This window comes from Mirounga leonina, unplaced genomic scaffold (assembly GCF_011800145.1).
Source record: "Mirounga leonina isolate KUSES-001 unplaced genomic scaffold, KU_Mleo_1.0 Mir_152, whole genome shotgun sequence".
NCBI classification, from domain to species: domain Eukaryota; kingdom Metazoa; phylum Chordata; class Mammalia; order Carnivora; family Phocidae; genus Mirounga; species Mirounga leonina.
The window spans coordinates 6,497,920-6,513,867 of NW_023270380.1; the positions used below are offsets into that span (position 1 = coordinate 6,497,920).

At 46.0% G+C, this 15,948-nt stretch overlaps 1 protein-coding gene across 2 annotated transcripts in view; it reads right to left on the bottom strand.

Moving 5' to 3' along the window:
- Nucleotides 1-15,948, bottom strand: part of NID1 (nidogen 1) — a 78,391-nt gene that overhangs the window by 38,752 nt on the left and 23,691 nt on the right. For both annotated transcript variants that reach the window (XM_035008512.1, XM_035008511.1), the window contains exons 2-7: nucleotides 14,105-14,404; nucleotides 11,793-12,019; nucleotides 9,291-9,664; nucleotides 6,830-6,979; nucleotides 2,753-3,004; nucleotides 490-690 (exon numbers count right to left, since the gene is read on the bottom strand). In XM_035008512.1, the coding sequence (XP_034864403.1) occupies nucleotides 490-690; nucleotides 2,753-3,004; nucleotides 6,830-6,979; nucleotides 9,291-9,664; nucleotides 11,793-12,019; nucleotides 14,105-14,404 (1,504 nt within the window). The remainder of the gene's footprint in view (nucleotides 1-489; nucleotides 691-2,752; nucleotides 3,005-6,829; nucleotides 6,980-9,290; nucleotides 9,665-11,792; nucleotides 12,020-14,104; nucleotides 14,405-15,948) is intronic.

Below are 15,948 nucleotides of genomic sequence, written 5' to 3' on the forward strand. Positions count from 1 at the left end.
TCTTATATTTATATATGTTGGGTTTTTTTTTTAAGATTTTTATTTTTAAGTAATCTCTACACCCAAGGTGGGGCTTGAATCCTCAAATCCACAACCCCAAAATCAAGAGTCCCACGCTCCCCGCCCTCCACCAGCCAGGCGCCTCTACTGGGGTATTTTATACATAAATGGGGGAAAGGCTGAAAGGAAATAATTTAAACCTAATATTAATTATGTCCCAGTTCTACCATTATGCTTAATTTCTTCACACTAATTTTCTATTAGTGTGTACTATGACTGTAATTAGGGGAAAAGGTGATTTTAATAAGCTAGTGCCAGTCTATTTCCCGCTAGGAAGCCCAGGGGATGGCCCGGGCCAACAGTGGGTCGGTCTGGAGTCAGTGGGGAGCTGGGGCTGTCCCCCCAACCCTCCCACCCCACCTCTCCACCCCTCCCCCTCACCCCCAACTCCCTTACTCCCTCACCCCCCACGCGGCGCTGGCGGCTCACCCCCACGGGAGTAGTGGTAGAGCTCCGTGTAGGGCTCGATGTGCACCGAGGAGCCAAACGGGATATGGGGCACGCGGCCCTCCAGCTCCGTGTCGATGGTCAGATGTCCGTGCTCGTCGATGCCGCTGAACTGCTGCTTGATGATCAGCTTGCCCGGGGACCCCACGAAGGTCACCTCGGCCTGACGGGTGAACTCGCCTCCTGGAAAGCAAGGTCAGTCATTCTGCCGTCTGGGGAGCCCCCTCATGTCAGCCCTAGGCTGGGGGTGCTGCTTATGAAGGAGGCTCGCACCTCCTCCACGGGTGCTTTAGTTTGGTTGGGAGAAACGGAGCTGGTGACGCTGAGCACAGAGCCGGGACATGCACGTGGCCCAGCTGAGTCGTGCGCAGAGGAGAGAAGCTGCTTCCCTGCCCCGCACCAGCTTCTGAGATGGGGCTGGCTCAGGAATAGTGCTGGAAAAAGCAAAGGTCTAGAGTTTGACTCCCAGCTGTGCTAGGTACTGACTGAGCACGTTACCTAACCCCCCGAGCCTCCATTTCTCGATGATAAAAGACGGATACAGGCTACTTTGTGGAAACTAGATGAGATAAAGTATGTTAAAAAAGTGCTCTGTCAAATGTCAGTGATGGTGACGACTGTTGTAACAGGTTAGCGTGCTGGTCAGGATGGGTGGGCTGCTCAGGGCAAAGCACCACCGGTCCCAGAAACCACCTGGGGAGCACCCACAACGGGTGTTGGCTCAGCAGCTCCCCTTGGTCTGCACATATAATACATGCCAATTATATGAAATTTAAATTTTAGTGCCCATTAGTAAAGTTTCATTAGAACACAGCCACACTTACTCATTTACATATTATCTACGGTTGCTTTCGCTCTGCAATGACTTAACAGAGTTGAGGAATTACAACAGAGACCGTACAGACTAGAATACTGAGGCAAAGCAAAGATTTACTATCTGCCCCTTGGCAGAAAGTGTGACAACTTCTGCTTTATAGTAAGGACCCGAGTCCCAGGCAGATATCCAGGCGCTAATCCAGGTCCTGGGGCCATTAAGGACCACTGTAGTAACAGAGATTTGCTGGGGTAGGGAATTTGCCAAGTCTCCCTCAGCCCTGCTGACCCTGACGTTGTCACATCAGATATCACCAGTTTAAATCAACCCCCAGACAAAGCAACACCAATTTGAAAAGCTGCGCAGGGAAGAAGTAGCGTCTGTGGGTCTGACTGCAAAGCGCAGCTGTGTCTGCAAAGGAAGGCGCACATTTGCACGAGAACATGAACCCGGTTGTAATACTCAGGATGTATATATGTGCCTGAGGGATAGAGGGAAAAAATATTAGGCCATACATTTGATATCTTACAGGGAGGGCCACCCTTTTGCAAATATATATCTGCTCCTTTCTTAAAATGGCCACATTTCAGGAGGCTATGTATTTATGCTCTGGAACTTTTGGAGGGTTACCCTTGCAAAGCCTAGAGACCCTGCTTCATGGTGTTTCCGCAATAAAGCCATGGCTGAGACTCAGCGAGGCAAGGCAGTGGGGAGAAAGCAGATCTAGTCAGAGGCAGCAATGGGTTCCTGTGACCCAGAACAAGCTCCAGGTCCTGGGAGTGCCCGGGGAGGAAGGACACAGTCTCTTGCACCCAGGCTGTTCCTGGAAAGGGCCTCCAGCAGGCACAGGGGAGCTGGGCTCAGCAGAATGTGGGAGGGGCCACGGCCACACTATGGAAACGTTCCCCCGACCATCTGCCCATGTGTCCGCTAAAGACTGAACTGTCCCTGACAGGGCACAGCCTCTAAGAAGCTCCAAGGAAAGTCAGGTTTTCTAAGACTTGGGAGGATTGTGTTTATCAGGCTTGATTTTCCAGCTAGAAATGACAGGTTTCTTTTCTCCAAGCAGATACTGAAGCAATGTCAAATATCAAATCAGGTTGGTTGGGAATGTGGAGGCAGGCATGAGAAACAGAATGAGGGAAACTGGGACAGCCCCACACTTCGGGGGTGAGGCTGTATGAGATGACCCCATTTGCTCTGCTGGAGACTTCTGAATCTCCACCATGAAATCACTCCCTGATGAAAATGCAATTCTAGATAGCCTTAATGAGCACACACTAACGAAAAATATTAGTGATGATTTTACCTCAACATCTTTCGGGAGCCACAAAATGCCCATCAGTAAGTTGCCTGCAGACGTCGAGTTCCCTTTCCATTCACCCCCAGGTTCCCCAGGCACCACTAATTGTAGTATCTGAGGTGAATTACCTGTGATGCTGAACCCATTCTTGAACCCATCCTGTTCCACCGCAAACATCCATCCAATGATGCCTCCGACAGGGGCCAGAGGAAGCAGAGAATAGCCAACGGTCTCTGGAATGGTGCTGATGGCTGTGTAGGAGCGTCCGTGGTTCATCACCACATAAGAGTGGAGGTCGGTGTTCTCAAAGACGACGGGGACGGGGCTGTTCCCCACAAAGATCGTTCCTTTCACCTTGCCATTAACTCGCTGGGGGGAACCTGAGCAAGAAACAAAAGAAGCCAGCTTCTTCAAAAAGAATAACATGCCTGGGAAGATCTGTACCTATAAAGCAAAGAGGCAGAACAGCATTGGGGTAAAGGGCTTTGGGTTAAGACAAAGCAGTTGTTCTCAAGAGGACAATACCCACAACTGTCTGTGAGCCTTAGAAATTCCAACGTCCTGCTTCTCTCCCATGCTGACCGATAACAGCACGGAAGTAGCTCCAACGCGAGCCACTGTGTGATAGAGGAAATTCAGGGACAAATAAAATAATCTCAGGAGAAGAACAGTGTCATGGGTGATCTAGAACTAGGTGGTCCTATCACTGATCACTTTTGAGTGTATAAGGGACAGAATTAGGAATTTCGCTGGGACAGAGGGCCAAAATGGATGGTCCTTGGGGATCTGGGCCACTTGGCAGCCTGATCTATCACACATCTTCATACGCAGCTCTGGCTCAAATATGGTTCTCTCACTGAGGGTGAGGATGGTCAGTCTGGGTCCTGGAGCTTCATTCGGCCCAAGCTGCAACAGACATGAGTACTGCCGGTATCACTCGGCACACAAACATGGCCAACGGCCCAGGACTGGCTCGCACAGACGGGGGTGTGTTCGTGGTTGATTGTTCCATTCAGACAACTGGGAAAGATGTGAAACCTACTACGGAAATTTAAAAGCTTTCTCCATAAATTACCGAATAATATATAGAGAATACTATTTTTGTTTTAAAAACACATTAATAATAAATGTTAGCATGGGCGCCTGGGTGGCTCAGTTGGTTAGGCGACTGCCTTCGGCTCAGGTCATGATCCTGGAGTCCCGGGATCGAGTCCCACATCGGGCTCCCTGCTCGGCGGGGGGTCTGCTTCTCCCTCTGACCCTCCCCCCTCTCATGTGCTCTCTGTCTCTCTCATTCTCTGTCTCAAATAAATAAATAAAATCTTAAAAAAAAATAATAATAATAAATGTTAGCATGTACCTTGGGGAAAATACCGGAAGAGATATACCCAAAAACTGCTAAAAGGGGTTAACTCAGAGCAATACAGTAAACTTTCATTTTCTATAATATATACCTCTATGTTTTGTGAATATCTATAGCTTGCATATATTCCTGTTTAATCAGGAAAATGTAAGATCTAAAGAAATGAAGTCATTCTTGTATTCAAATAAGAAAACTGAAGGTTACCATATGACCCAGAAATTCCAACCCCTAGGTATATTCCCAAGAGAACAGGAAACCTAGGTCCACACAAAAACTTGTACACAAATGTTCTTAGTAGCATTATTCATCATGGCCAGAATGTCCATCGCTTGGTATAACCACGCAATGGAACATGTAGCTAGAAAAAAGGACGAAGTACTGACATGTGCCAAAATGCGGATGGACCTTGAAAACACCATGCTAAGTGAAAGAAGTCAGACACAGATGGTCACATATCTTATGATTCCATGGAATGAAATGGAAATATTTCAGAAGAGGACAACCCTCAATGAGAGGAAGTAGATCAGTTGTGGACAGGGGCAGGGGCCTGGGGGAATTGAGAATGACTGCTAGCGGATATAGTGTTTCTTTCTGGACTGATAAAAATGTTCTCCAACCAGATAGAGGTGACAGTTGCACAACTCAGTGAAGAGGCCAAAACCCACCAAACTCTGAGCTTTAAACAAGGGTGTTAATTATATCTTTAAGAAAACTGAAGGAAGAGGTAAATAAGTTACCTTGGACTGTTCAGGTTTGATGCAGAATTAAACTTGATCAGCTATTGATTGCACATACATTGGTTCTCTTCCTAGATTACCAGGGACAGGACATTCATACCCAGCTCCTTCCCTTGGGACTCAGCAGAGTTTTCCACACACAGTAAGTTCCCAGGAAAGTCTGTTGAATAACACTGGACAGACGGGCTCGCACCTGAGCATCATCACCCATGTTCAGAAGACCTTTTGCTGTGTTCAGCATGCCCAAGCCATTAAGTAGCGTCACTGACAAGCCAAGGCACACTCGACACACACAGTATTTCTGCACACAAATTGTGTCATTACACAGGGGAGTGCTATGAAGTTGGAAGACTAATATCGAAAAAATTCATCCCCCAAACAATTGCAGAAACAAGCAGGAAAGCCAAGCGAAGGAAACCAAACAAATTTTTTCCACCAAACCTTGAGCCAGAAAAATGTTTCAAAAGTAGCAAGAATCCAACAAATATTTAAACCACAGAACTTTCATGGGGCGTGTATATAATGTCAAAATATGCAGCTGAACAGTTTGTTATAGCTGAGTTTGCCACCAAACACAAACTGCTCAGCATTTCCAGCTCTGATATTTGGCATGGAAAGAGCTAAGGAGATTGCTCTTTGAGAATGAGCTTTCATTGTAGATTCTGGAAGCTTCTCTCAGGGTGAGAGAAGTATAAAAGCCAAGCCTAAAACAAAGAAGCAAAGGCACATCATACCTGGGATAGTGGGATTTAAAAGAAAACAGAACCCATCTACAGAAGTTCAAAACATCCCCCCAAATTAACATGAAAAGTATACGTAATTTTCTTTCATTGCTTCAGATGGTATTTAGCAAAACTCACTTTATCTCATTGTGACCCAGAAGGAAACTTTTTTTTAGCAAATTAAAATAACTGATTTAACTACAGCTATGGCTGGGGATGTGAAAAACAGAAACCATTCCTCCAACTGAGTTTTATTTAGTCAAATTTTGCAAAGCAGTTGAGGTTCCTTATTCAACACGAGGCAAATGACCAGTGATCACTGTGGCAAGTGAGGTGACTTGGCGTCTGAAGGGACAAAGGTTCAGGATGGTAGGGTTTTTTGTTGCTTTTGTTTTAATCTTAGTTTATGGCCCCAGGCTCCCAGAGGTCTCACCCTCCGAGTAAACCATTATCCCGACCCTCTAGACTTTTGCCGAGATTCTCCTGCTCACCCGAGAGCATCAGGACTAGTTGGTCCTCTTGGGGCCAAAGCTCAGAACAGCTGTGGACTCACAGCTGAATCCATTCTGGAGTCAGCCCCACAATGGGTTTGGTGCTCCAGAATTAACTGGTGCACCCCTTATGCTCCACCATCATCATGCTGTGATTTCAGGGGCATGAAGAAAGGATATAGCCTGAGGGAAAGGGTGATTGGAATACACTTTTCCCCACTACAAACTTTGGTCCACGCCTGCCCACTGTGGCCCCGCTGGGGCTTAACAACCATTAGGACACTCAGGTCTGTGAGCAATGCCACGGAGGAGGTTGGAACGAAACGGAGGAAAACGAGAGGCATTAATCATGCCTGGTCCAGGCTGCATTATTTCAACACTTCAGCCTTTGTCCCACGCTAGGCAGTTGTGAAGATGGGCTCCCATGGGCAGTCATTTCCCAGATGGAGAAAAATATTGCATAGGAAAGAAAGAGACCTTACCATATTACAAAAGTGGGCATTCCCTGAGAAACGCCCTTTAGAGAAGGATGAGAAAGAATGGGAATGAGAGATTAAATATCATTCAAAATCTAATATCTACTAAAAACATTACCCACCTTTAGAGATCTGGGCAAAGGCCAACATTTCAAAACAAACCCCAAAACAAAGACTCTACTCCCTCCTTCTCCCCGCACAAATGGAACACATAAAAGCCAAATACCTTCTTTTCTTTTCTGAGAGAGCGAGCGAACAGAGAGAGAAGGAGAGAGAGAATCCCAAGCAGGCTCCACACCCAGCACAGAACCCGACGCCGGGCTCGATCTAATAACCCCGAGACCATGACCTGAGCTGAAACCAAGAGCTGGGCTGTTAACTGACTGAGCCCCCCAGGTGCCCCCAAAGCCAAATACCTTCCGCAACACACTGCCGGCCGTTCCCCGTATAACCAGCCACACAGCTGCAGCAGAACCCCGTGGCGAAGTCCCTGCATTCGGCATGCACAGAGCACTGGTGTCTGTTGTTGGCGCAGGTCTGGCGGGAATCCGTGTTGTAGCTGAACACTGTTCGGGGAAAACACAGCACACTGGTAAGCGCTTTGCACTGCAGTGGACCAGGCTTCGTTATTCTGTGCGCCCTCAAGCCTTGCAGGAATTCCCACCTGCGCGGGGGATTCTGGGACAGAGCTCACAGCCCATAGCAACCGAAGTCCTGTCTTGGCTCCTATACTCCAACCACCAAGGCAAATAGGTCTAAAAGGAGTCTGAGATATCACAAGGGAGTTATTTAAAAATACTCTAATTCAAGGTCCTGGATCACTGAATCCATATAATCACTGTATCAATACTAGGTTACTGCCACCCAATATCCATCTTAAGATGGTGTCCATGTAATGTGGTCAGATTAGCTTCCCATTTTCGGACAGACTTAATTTTTTTTTTTTACTTTTATTGTGGCAAAAAAAATCATATATATATATATAATTTGTCATTTTAATGACCTGAAAATACTTTAAAACTTTCCCCTTCCTCCCCAGGAGAAAACTCAGAAGCTCTTATACTCAGAAGCTGATTAGAAATAATTCCTTCGTCATACTTGGTCTAAAGGTCTTTAACCCAAGAAACAAAATGAATTTCTATTTCAAATTCCTACCTCCCAGCTTCATTTTGTTAGAATTATGAACTAGCTCATCAAATTTAATAATCCAGAGCAAATTAATTTGGAATGAAGTTCAAAAGCACAAGGCGGGGGGACAGGCTTTTAGAGAGGATAATGATCCAATTTATAATTGAGTGTTAGGGAAGATAAAAGTAAAGTTTAACCTCAGGTAGATGTGATTAGTCTACATACTCAGAAGGGAATTTCCAGTGTGTATAAAGGTGGCGTTTGGCGCTGGGAACACTTGGGCCCTGAGCTGAGCACATAAGATGTGACCGATGGCTTCAGCTCCAGCTGTGGGTCCAGCTCCCTGTGGGGTCCCTTATGGCCTACGTATCTGTGGGTGACTTCAAATAACACCAGGAATGTATTGCTGCCTACAGAAAACTGACCTTTCTAATATAAAAACAGTGAAATAAAACTATGGGACAGAGGGAGAAGAAAAACATGTGTTTTAGACACATTTGGAGTTCAAATCTAGGCTTTTATCAGGACCAAGTACTATACCACCCTAAGCTGTTGGTGCTAGCTATGATCTCATTTCGAAGTGTTGGCCTCACAGATGAGAATTCCACAGACACCTAGATAGGGGAGAAGCAGAATAAGACTCCAGACTCAACATCTGTGAGTAAACATACCCCATATGTCTGGGGGAGATTAGAGCAGAGTGCCGTGTGCTGAGAGCTGTTAGCATTGCCCCAGGAAATCCAGGGTGCAGAGGGGAACCCTCAGACCTGAACCCATATCCTCCTCATATCATAAAGGGTAACTTCTCCATGTCTGTGCCTTAGAAGTAAGCAAGCACACTTCCCCTGGCCACCAGATCTTGTCCATGCTTTGGGATACTCAAAAAAGAACAAACATTTAAAACGACTCAGAAGAAGTAAGGAGAAATAAAAATTGAGTGACTCATGTGGAATGGAGTCAGTTTTTCTGGGGGCCTTATAACTTCATAGTAGAAGCAGGAAGGACTCACGGTGAACATCATTTAGGGCCTTGGACCATCTCATTTATGTGAATGTTGGCAGATTATATGTCAACCTGAAATTGAATCAGTTCTTCAGTTTAGTTGGAACATCTTTTATAAGACAAATCAAAGCATGCTGGCGCTCAAATGGTTTTTCCCTCAAAACGTAGCAAAAATCGAACAGAATACGGTTGACTAGAAAAGACTGTATTTTAAAACTGGGGGATCTACTTGTTTTGCATTTTTAAATCTTCACAAACCATCTCTGAAGCTGACAGGACCTGGGAGGAAAAAATAATCAACCATCCTCATTCCAAAACCAAGAGGAAATAAACGTCAAAGATAAACAGCGGTAAATAGCCAAAGAAACTTCTAAAATGTTTTTTCAGGTGGGTGAATATATTTCTGATCCCAGAAGTCACAAATAAGAAAATCTGACTTTCAAAATAATTCCAAAGCACTTTTCTCTTGAAAACAGACAAAAAGGGAGTCAGAGGAAACTTGAAAGAGCGCCCGCTCAGCAGTCCTCCCGTAACCGCAGGCCTATAATCCCCAAAGATCCCTTGGAGTCTTTGAAGCCAACAGGCCCATCCAGCGAAGCCCTACAGCTGCGAGGGCCGCCCCTACATTCCCAGCTCTCATCCTTCCAAACGTCCATATAGGGCACACAACTGACCCCCTCCGGCAGGACTCCTGTCTGGAAACCCAAGTGTCCCAGGACAGACCAGCCGTGATGTAAATGGCCTTACCCACTCCTGTCTCCTCAACTTCGTCCACGTCTATGACCTGCGCGTGCTGTTGGGGAAATGTCTCTGCTGGCGGCTGGAAAGACCTGGTCCTCTCCGTGGGAAGTCCGGGGAGTCTCTCAGTAGGCAGGCGGCGGGGGGAGAGGACACGGGGCACGCTGTGTGTGCCCGGGTCTCCCCTCCTCCGAGCCTCATAGGAGAAAGGTGTCGTGCTCACGTCCTCCAGGTCCAGATGTGTCACCGACTTGTAGTCTTCATCATCATACTCTGCTCCATCGTCCAGTCCGAGGCTCACGTCAGAGGGCACCACACCACTGGCCGTGGCTGGGCTCCCTATCTCAAACACCCAGACGCCCTGCTGCCCCGAGTTGCTGCTCCTGGAGAAAGGACAGGCTTCTTAGAAACAGGCCAGCAACCCACAAACCGCCCCCACTAACTGAGCAGAAGGAGCCCTGGGGATCTGTGTGTCAGCCTGAAACCCCCTGCCTACTTTGTCTTGGTCTCTGGTTCTGGTAGATGGCTCCGAAAATCCTCATAATCTCTGCCATGATAAGACTGTCTTTTGTATGTTAATGGGAAGAATGGTGGCTGGGACCCCAGGGAGCTTCAGGATGAGGGCTGGACGGCAGAAAGACCTGGGCATGATTAGAGGGTTGGAACTTCCAGCCCCATGCCCTGACTTCCAGAAGGGGGAGGGGTTGGAGACTGAGTTAATCACTAAGGGCCAAGGAGTTCTTCAATCATGCTTATGTAATAAAAACCCCCAAACAATGAGGCTGGGAGAGCTTTGGGGATGGTGAGCCGCCATGGAAGCTTCAAGCCCCCTCTCCCTTCGACACCATGCATTCCTTCTATTTGTTCTTGAGTTGTAGCCTTTAAAATAGACTGGCGATGATAAGAAAAGTGCTTTCCTGAGTTCTGTGAGCCATGTCAGCGAAATTATGGAACCTGAGTGGGGCGGGGGGGGGGTCCCAGAAACCCCCAATTTATAGCTGGTGGACCAGAGGTGCAGTAAGTACAGTACCTGGAACTTAGGGTTGGCATCTGAAGTGGGGGCAGTCTTGTGGGGTCTGTGCTCACCCTGGGCTGTCCACACCAGGACCCAACTGAATTGTAGGACACCGAAGGGATGTCGAGAGAGTGAGAGAGTCGGTAGGTAGAAGGGGAAAAAATCCCACCTATGTGGTGTCAGAGGTGTTGCGAGTGAAAACAGTGCAGACTTAGATTATCAGAAATGCCAACTCTATCAGCTATGGAATCTTGGACAGGTCTCAGTTTACCTTTTCCTGTCCCAAGGGTATAGTGGAATGCAAAGGAGAGATTCAGACTCTAAAGGCCTCGTGTAACTAAAAAACACAGTCAAATGACCCTGATTTCTCCTTCCTTCTCCACCATGTTTAATGTGCTTCTGCATCTGTGATTGGAAGCGCTCCTATCAGAAACTATGTAAAATGATCAGCTTTTACACGGGGAAGAAGAAACAGACTTTACCCAGTGGAGAATCCTGAGCAAAACATCAGGGGTGGGACAGGGGGTGAGGAATCAAGAAAGCCCTGCAGAAGGAGGATGTGTACTCAGTCTGTCCATCCCAGGACTCCAGGGAAGGCAGTGGTGTGCAGGGGCTTACTAGCACCAGCTCATGAGGGCCAGATGCTGAATTTTAGTAATTTTGCAAGCCAGTTATTAAACAGAGCCACTGTAAAAAATTATATCACATAAACTTACAATTACATAAATGGTATTAAAAACAAAGGCCATAAATACTTGAAACTCATCACGCTGAATTATTTTACTATTATCTATGTTCTGGAAGTGATTTAAGTCTACTGCATCTGTATGGTGTGAAGAATGGTTCTCTTCTCAATTCCGTATTGAGCAACATGACATGCGTAGCTGGAACATGGCCACAAAAGGAGTATTCACACCATGGAAACAGGCAAGCACGATAAATGAGGGTTATCAACTGAGTTTTAGACTCAATTGGACAATCTGAAATTGGGAGGGAGGGTGTTCTTTCTTCACTTTTTAAGGCATAATGGGAGAGGAACGATTCTACTTTTAGAAAAAAGTAGAATTCCCCGCTTTTGCCAAATTCTACAAAATAGCCCAAGAGAGTACTAATTTTGTTGTAAGAATTTCTTCCCTAGTCCACATGGGGGGAGAAGGTTTTTCTCAGCCTTGGGTTTTTAGCAGGAGATAGGGTTTGAATAGCGTTTATTTCTAACTGTATACTTGCAGAGGACATTGGAGAAACTGTTTCAAATGAGCGTGATATCTAAAAACAGGATGCCTTTTCATTCTAAGAGTGTATTACTTTGAGTTCATCAGGAAAAAAGCACTACATAATATAAAAAAACCATATATGAAATGTAAATCTGCGGGAACATTTTTAGGTAATGTTCTCTAGTGCCCATTATATTATCCTTTATAAAATAATAAAATGATCATCTTAATGATAAAATCATCATTAAGGGGAGAATCTACTGAAGAACAAAGAAAGCATACTTGGCCAAATTTCCAATTGATTCTCTGTCATTAGCAAATATATTATAAGCTCCTTCGCTCTTCCAGAATAATCCCTGTACACCTTGACTGAATGCAACCACAGCAGGAACTTGGTTCTCGTCCTTCTTTGAGAATGTTGTATAGAACTGCAGACCGTCTTCAGGATAGAGGAAAATGGCAAAGGAGCTGGAATCAGAGGAGGCCAGAACAGCCTGGAATGTGTTTCTCTGTGAAGATGAGTTGAGATTCAGTTACTCAGGAATATGTCGATAGATCTTAAATTGTTGTATTCACCAGACTATACAGAGAAAGCCCAGAGGTGGCAGTATTCACCCCCTATTCTAAAAGAGTAGCAAGAAGCAAGTACTCCAGGATGGCTCCACTTAAGTATCTCTAAGACTTTGTCAACATGAAATTTTCCAATTAATTAATGAATCACCTTCTGCATGAAGGGTAACCAAAAATTATAGAGATGGTACCTATGGACAGTGGCCTAAATCTCATGCCACTTAGCAAATTCTTACCCTTAGCATTTGTTTCCACGGCCATTAAACATATTAACCACACTCATCATTTGTCATACATTGACTGAGCCCAAGCAACATACGATAAGAAAAACAAAACAAAACAAAACATGAGCTTTGGGAGAAAACAGATCTGAATCCAGATCTTTGCTCTCCTCATCATGGGTTGTGTGACCTTGGGCATGTTACTTAAATTCCTTAAGCGTGGATTTCTGAATCTGCCAGATGGAGAGAAAACCACGTACTTCACAGAAATGTTGAGAGACCTATGTGAAATAGGCAGAGCCAGGCACAGAGAAAGTATTCCTTCAACGTTGGTTCCTTTCCTATAAATACATGGTCCCCACGCTCGAGAATTTCTGGTCTAGATGGGAAAACTGACGTGTAAAGAAAACACTGCAAAACGGGGGGATAGAGTGTATCATGGAGTCATGTGTGAGCACGATAGAAGCCACAGAAAGAAGTGCCCGAAGCTGGGAGGGTGGGAGCAGAGGAGGCTGTGCGAGTCTAGAGGATCAAGTACGGGTTCGACACCAGTAGCAGGGGTCAGGGAGGAGACGATGCAAGCAGAGAGGACAGCAAATGCAAGGTGTGTGTGTGGGGGGGGGGGGCAGGGTTCATGATCAGAGAATTGTAAACAGTTTGATACAGCTGTGGCAAAGGGTGCGCGGAGATTAGGCCCAAGACAGGGCAAGGGCTCTGTACAAGGAGCTGGGCGTTCATCACTCAAGTGGTAATGCACACACTTGAGAAATGTAAGGTTTTAAGCAGTTTTCAAGTAGAGTCCTCTGACAGATACAAAAAGCAAAATGTTTCCTGCAGGCCAATAACAGGCTTTCCCAAAGGGTGTTCTGCGGGATATAATGTATCTTGTTTGGGAGGGAAAAAAAGAGTATGGCCAAAAGGTTTGGGGACTGCTAAGTTTTCTTTAAAAATTAAGGTTTCGGGCGCCTGGGTGGCTCAGTCGGTTAAGCGACTGCCTCCGGCTCAGGTCATGATCCTGGAGTCCTTGGATCGAGTCCCGCATCGGGCTCTCTGCTCGGCAGGGAGTCTGCTTCTCCCTCTGACCCTCCCCCCTCTCATGTGCTCTCTCTCATTCTCTCTCTCTCAAATAAATAAATAAAATCTTTAAAAAAAAAAATTAAGCAGGTTTCTTTATTGCAGGGTTTTTCAGAGTGAGTCACCAAGGGGGAGATAAAGTTTTGCATTTCCCAAACTTACCTGACCAGGGGAGGCCTTTTTCTCAAGGACTATGTTGTAGGACTGGTGTTCTGTGGTACCCACTTTGGGAACTACCAACCTGGAACATCCCCTGTTTAATTAGAGTGCTTTTGGCCCTTTCCAGTTTCTCTCTACTCTGCAATACTATAAAAATTAAATGGTGGAGCAAAATTATTTTTTTCTAAGGAGAAACAGAGGCATGTCCCAAAAAGTTACTTTAGACCTAGAGATGGCTTCTTGACCTACCCAAGTGTCTCCCTTCCTTCAAGGAAGACCAAAGTGGGGTGCCTGGGTGGCTCAGTTGGTTAAGCGACTGCCTTCGGCTCAGGTCATGATCCTGGAGTCCCGGGATCGAGTCCCGCATCGGGCTCCCTGCTCGGCGGGGAGTCTGCTTCTCCCTCTCACCCTCCTCCCTCTCATGCTCTCTGTCTCTCATTCTCTGTCTCGCAAATAAATAAAATCTTAAAAAAAAAAAAATGTATTTTAAAAAAAAAAAAAAAAAGGAAGACCAAAGTGTACAAAACCAACCTGTTGACTACTTTCCCTTGTACCTGGGAGAGCACTTACCTTGCCTTCCTGGTCAGGGTCCTTGCTGGGCCCCTGGTAGGGGGCCACGGATTCCCAAGTGACAACCACCGCACTACTCGGCTGGAAAGAGACTTCTGGGAACCCTCTCTGGACACACTCTCCGGCTAGCTGAGTGATGGAGGGGGATAAGTCTTCACGATAATAAACCTTCCCAAGGCCATCTGTCGTGTCCAAGTCCGCCAGAAAAGGTGCAACGACTCCGAAGGTCGGGGGGAAGTACCCCGGGTGGGATTCTTTGGCTGGGGGCTCACTCATGGCAATCATACCATTTGTGGTGACCTGTACAAAACAAAGCAGAGTTAGGAGGAGAGGGGGAAAAACGTCCTCCTCAGGGACTCTGAGTTTCCACGCACAGAATGCTGTCACAGGTACCCCCCGTCTGTCAACTACAACAGAACTGGAGAAGGACATGATCCTGAATTTTAAAATTCAGCACTCCTCTCCTAGGCAGGATGGCCTGGTGGAGGGAGCAAGGATCACAGGACCTGACTCTGGCACATACCCATCACTGGACCTTGGATACGTGTCTTGAACTTCGAGTCTTGGGCTTCCCATGTGTGCGTGCTTTGCATCCTGCAAAGCACCACTCAAACCTAAGCCATTATTAAAGCCTTCACTAATTTAGCCAACACACTGAGTAATCGTTATATACCAGGGCTGTGCTAAGTGCTTTGGGTCCCAAAATGGGTAGTACACAGTCTCTCCCTTCAAGGAACCCACAATCCAGAAGGATATGGGGAAGGACTGACACACACAAATGATGATACAATGAGTAAAAGGTCAAGAAGTCACTTTGGGGACCCTGGCTGTCTCAGTCAGTAGAGCATGGGACTCTTGATCTTGGGGTCATGAGTTCAAGCCCCACTTTGGGTGTAGATCTTACTTAAAAAAAATAGTAAGTAAAATAAATTAAAAGTACATCTCTTTTAAAAAAGAAGTAAATCTGAATGGGGGCATTATGATATCATTAATTATTGTGAATAATGTGTCAGAATAATAGCTAACACCGTGTTCCAGGCCTCTTATTAACATTTAATCCTCAGAAGAACTCCATAAGACTAGATACTACTATTATCCACATTTTTCTGATGGAGGAAGTAAGATAAGTTAAATTTGTCCAGAGTTACCAGTAAATGTCAGCAACCAATCCCTGGATTCAAACTCAGGGAGCTGGACTCCAAAGTTGGCCCTCTTAATCACTATGCACAGCTTTCTTGAAATCAGTTCTAATTGCCTATAAAAAGAGACTGGTGTTCTTATCCAGCTAACCCCCACACTGCTTGGGAAAAAGGGAAGGGGACAAAGAGCCCCTTGATGTTGGAGGGTACTTGGTGGTGGGGGTACCTGGGTCTCCTGCAAAGCCATGCTAAGAATGAGACTTTGACTGCCCCCTTCTTGTTAGTGCACAATCCACTGATGACATAGAACACCACTTTAGTGCTTTTTACTTGGAGAATCTGTGAATTAAAAAAATATATATATGCCCTAATCAAATGGGAGAGACTTTGCAAATGGCCCCTTAGTCTGCACTTTTAAGAGGCGATGCATAGGAAGAACATGAATGCAAAAAAGGGACTCTTTCCTGTTCAGAAGTTGATTGGAAGGCCTGTGGGTTTTCCAAGTCCCTTATTTCCCTCCCTCCTCCTCCCACACAGCCTTCTCCTCCACTCCCTTCAGACCTCATTACTAGAGGAGGGGGTTGGCCGGACACAAAGAAGAGGAACTTAAAAGCAAACCCTGTAACAGGCCAAGAACTGGGTGAAAAGGTTCAAAGGGGTGGAGTGCATCTGGGCCCAGGGACAGGAAAGGAATGAGAGTTCTGG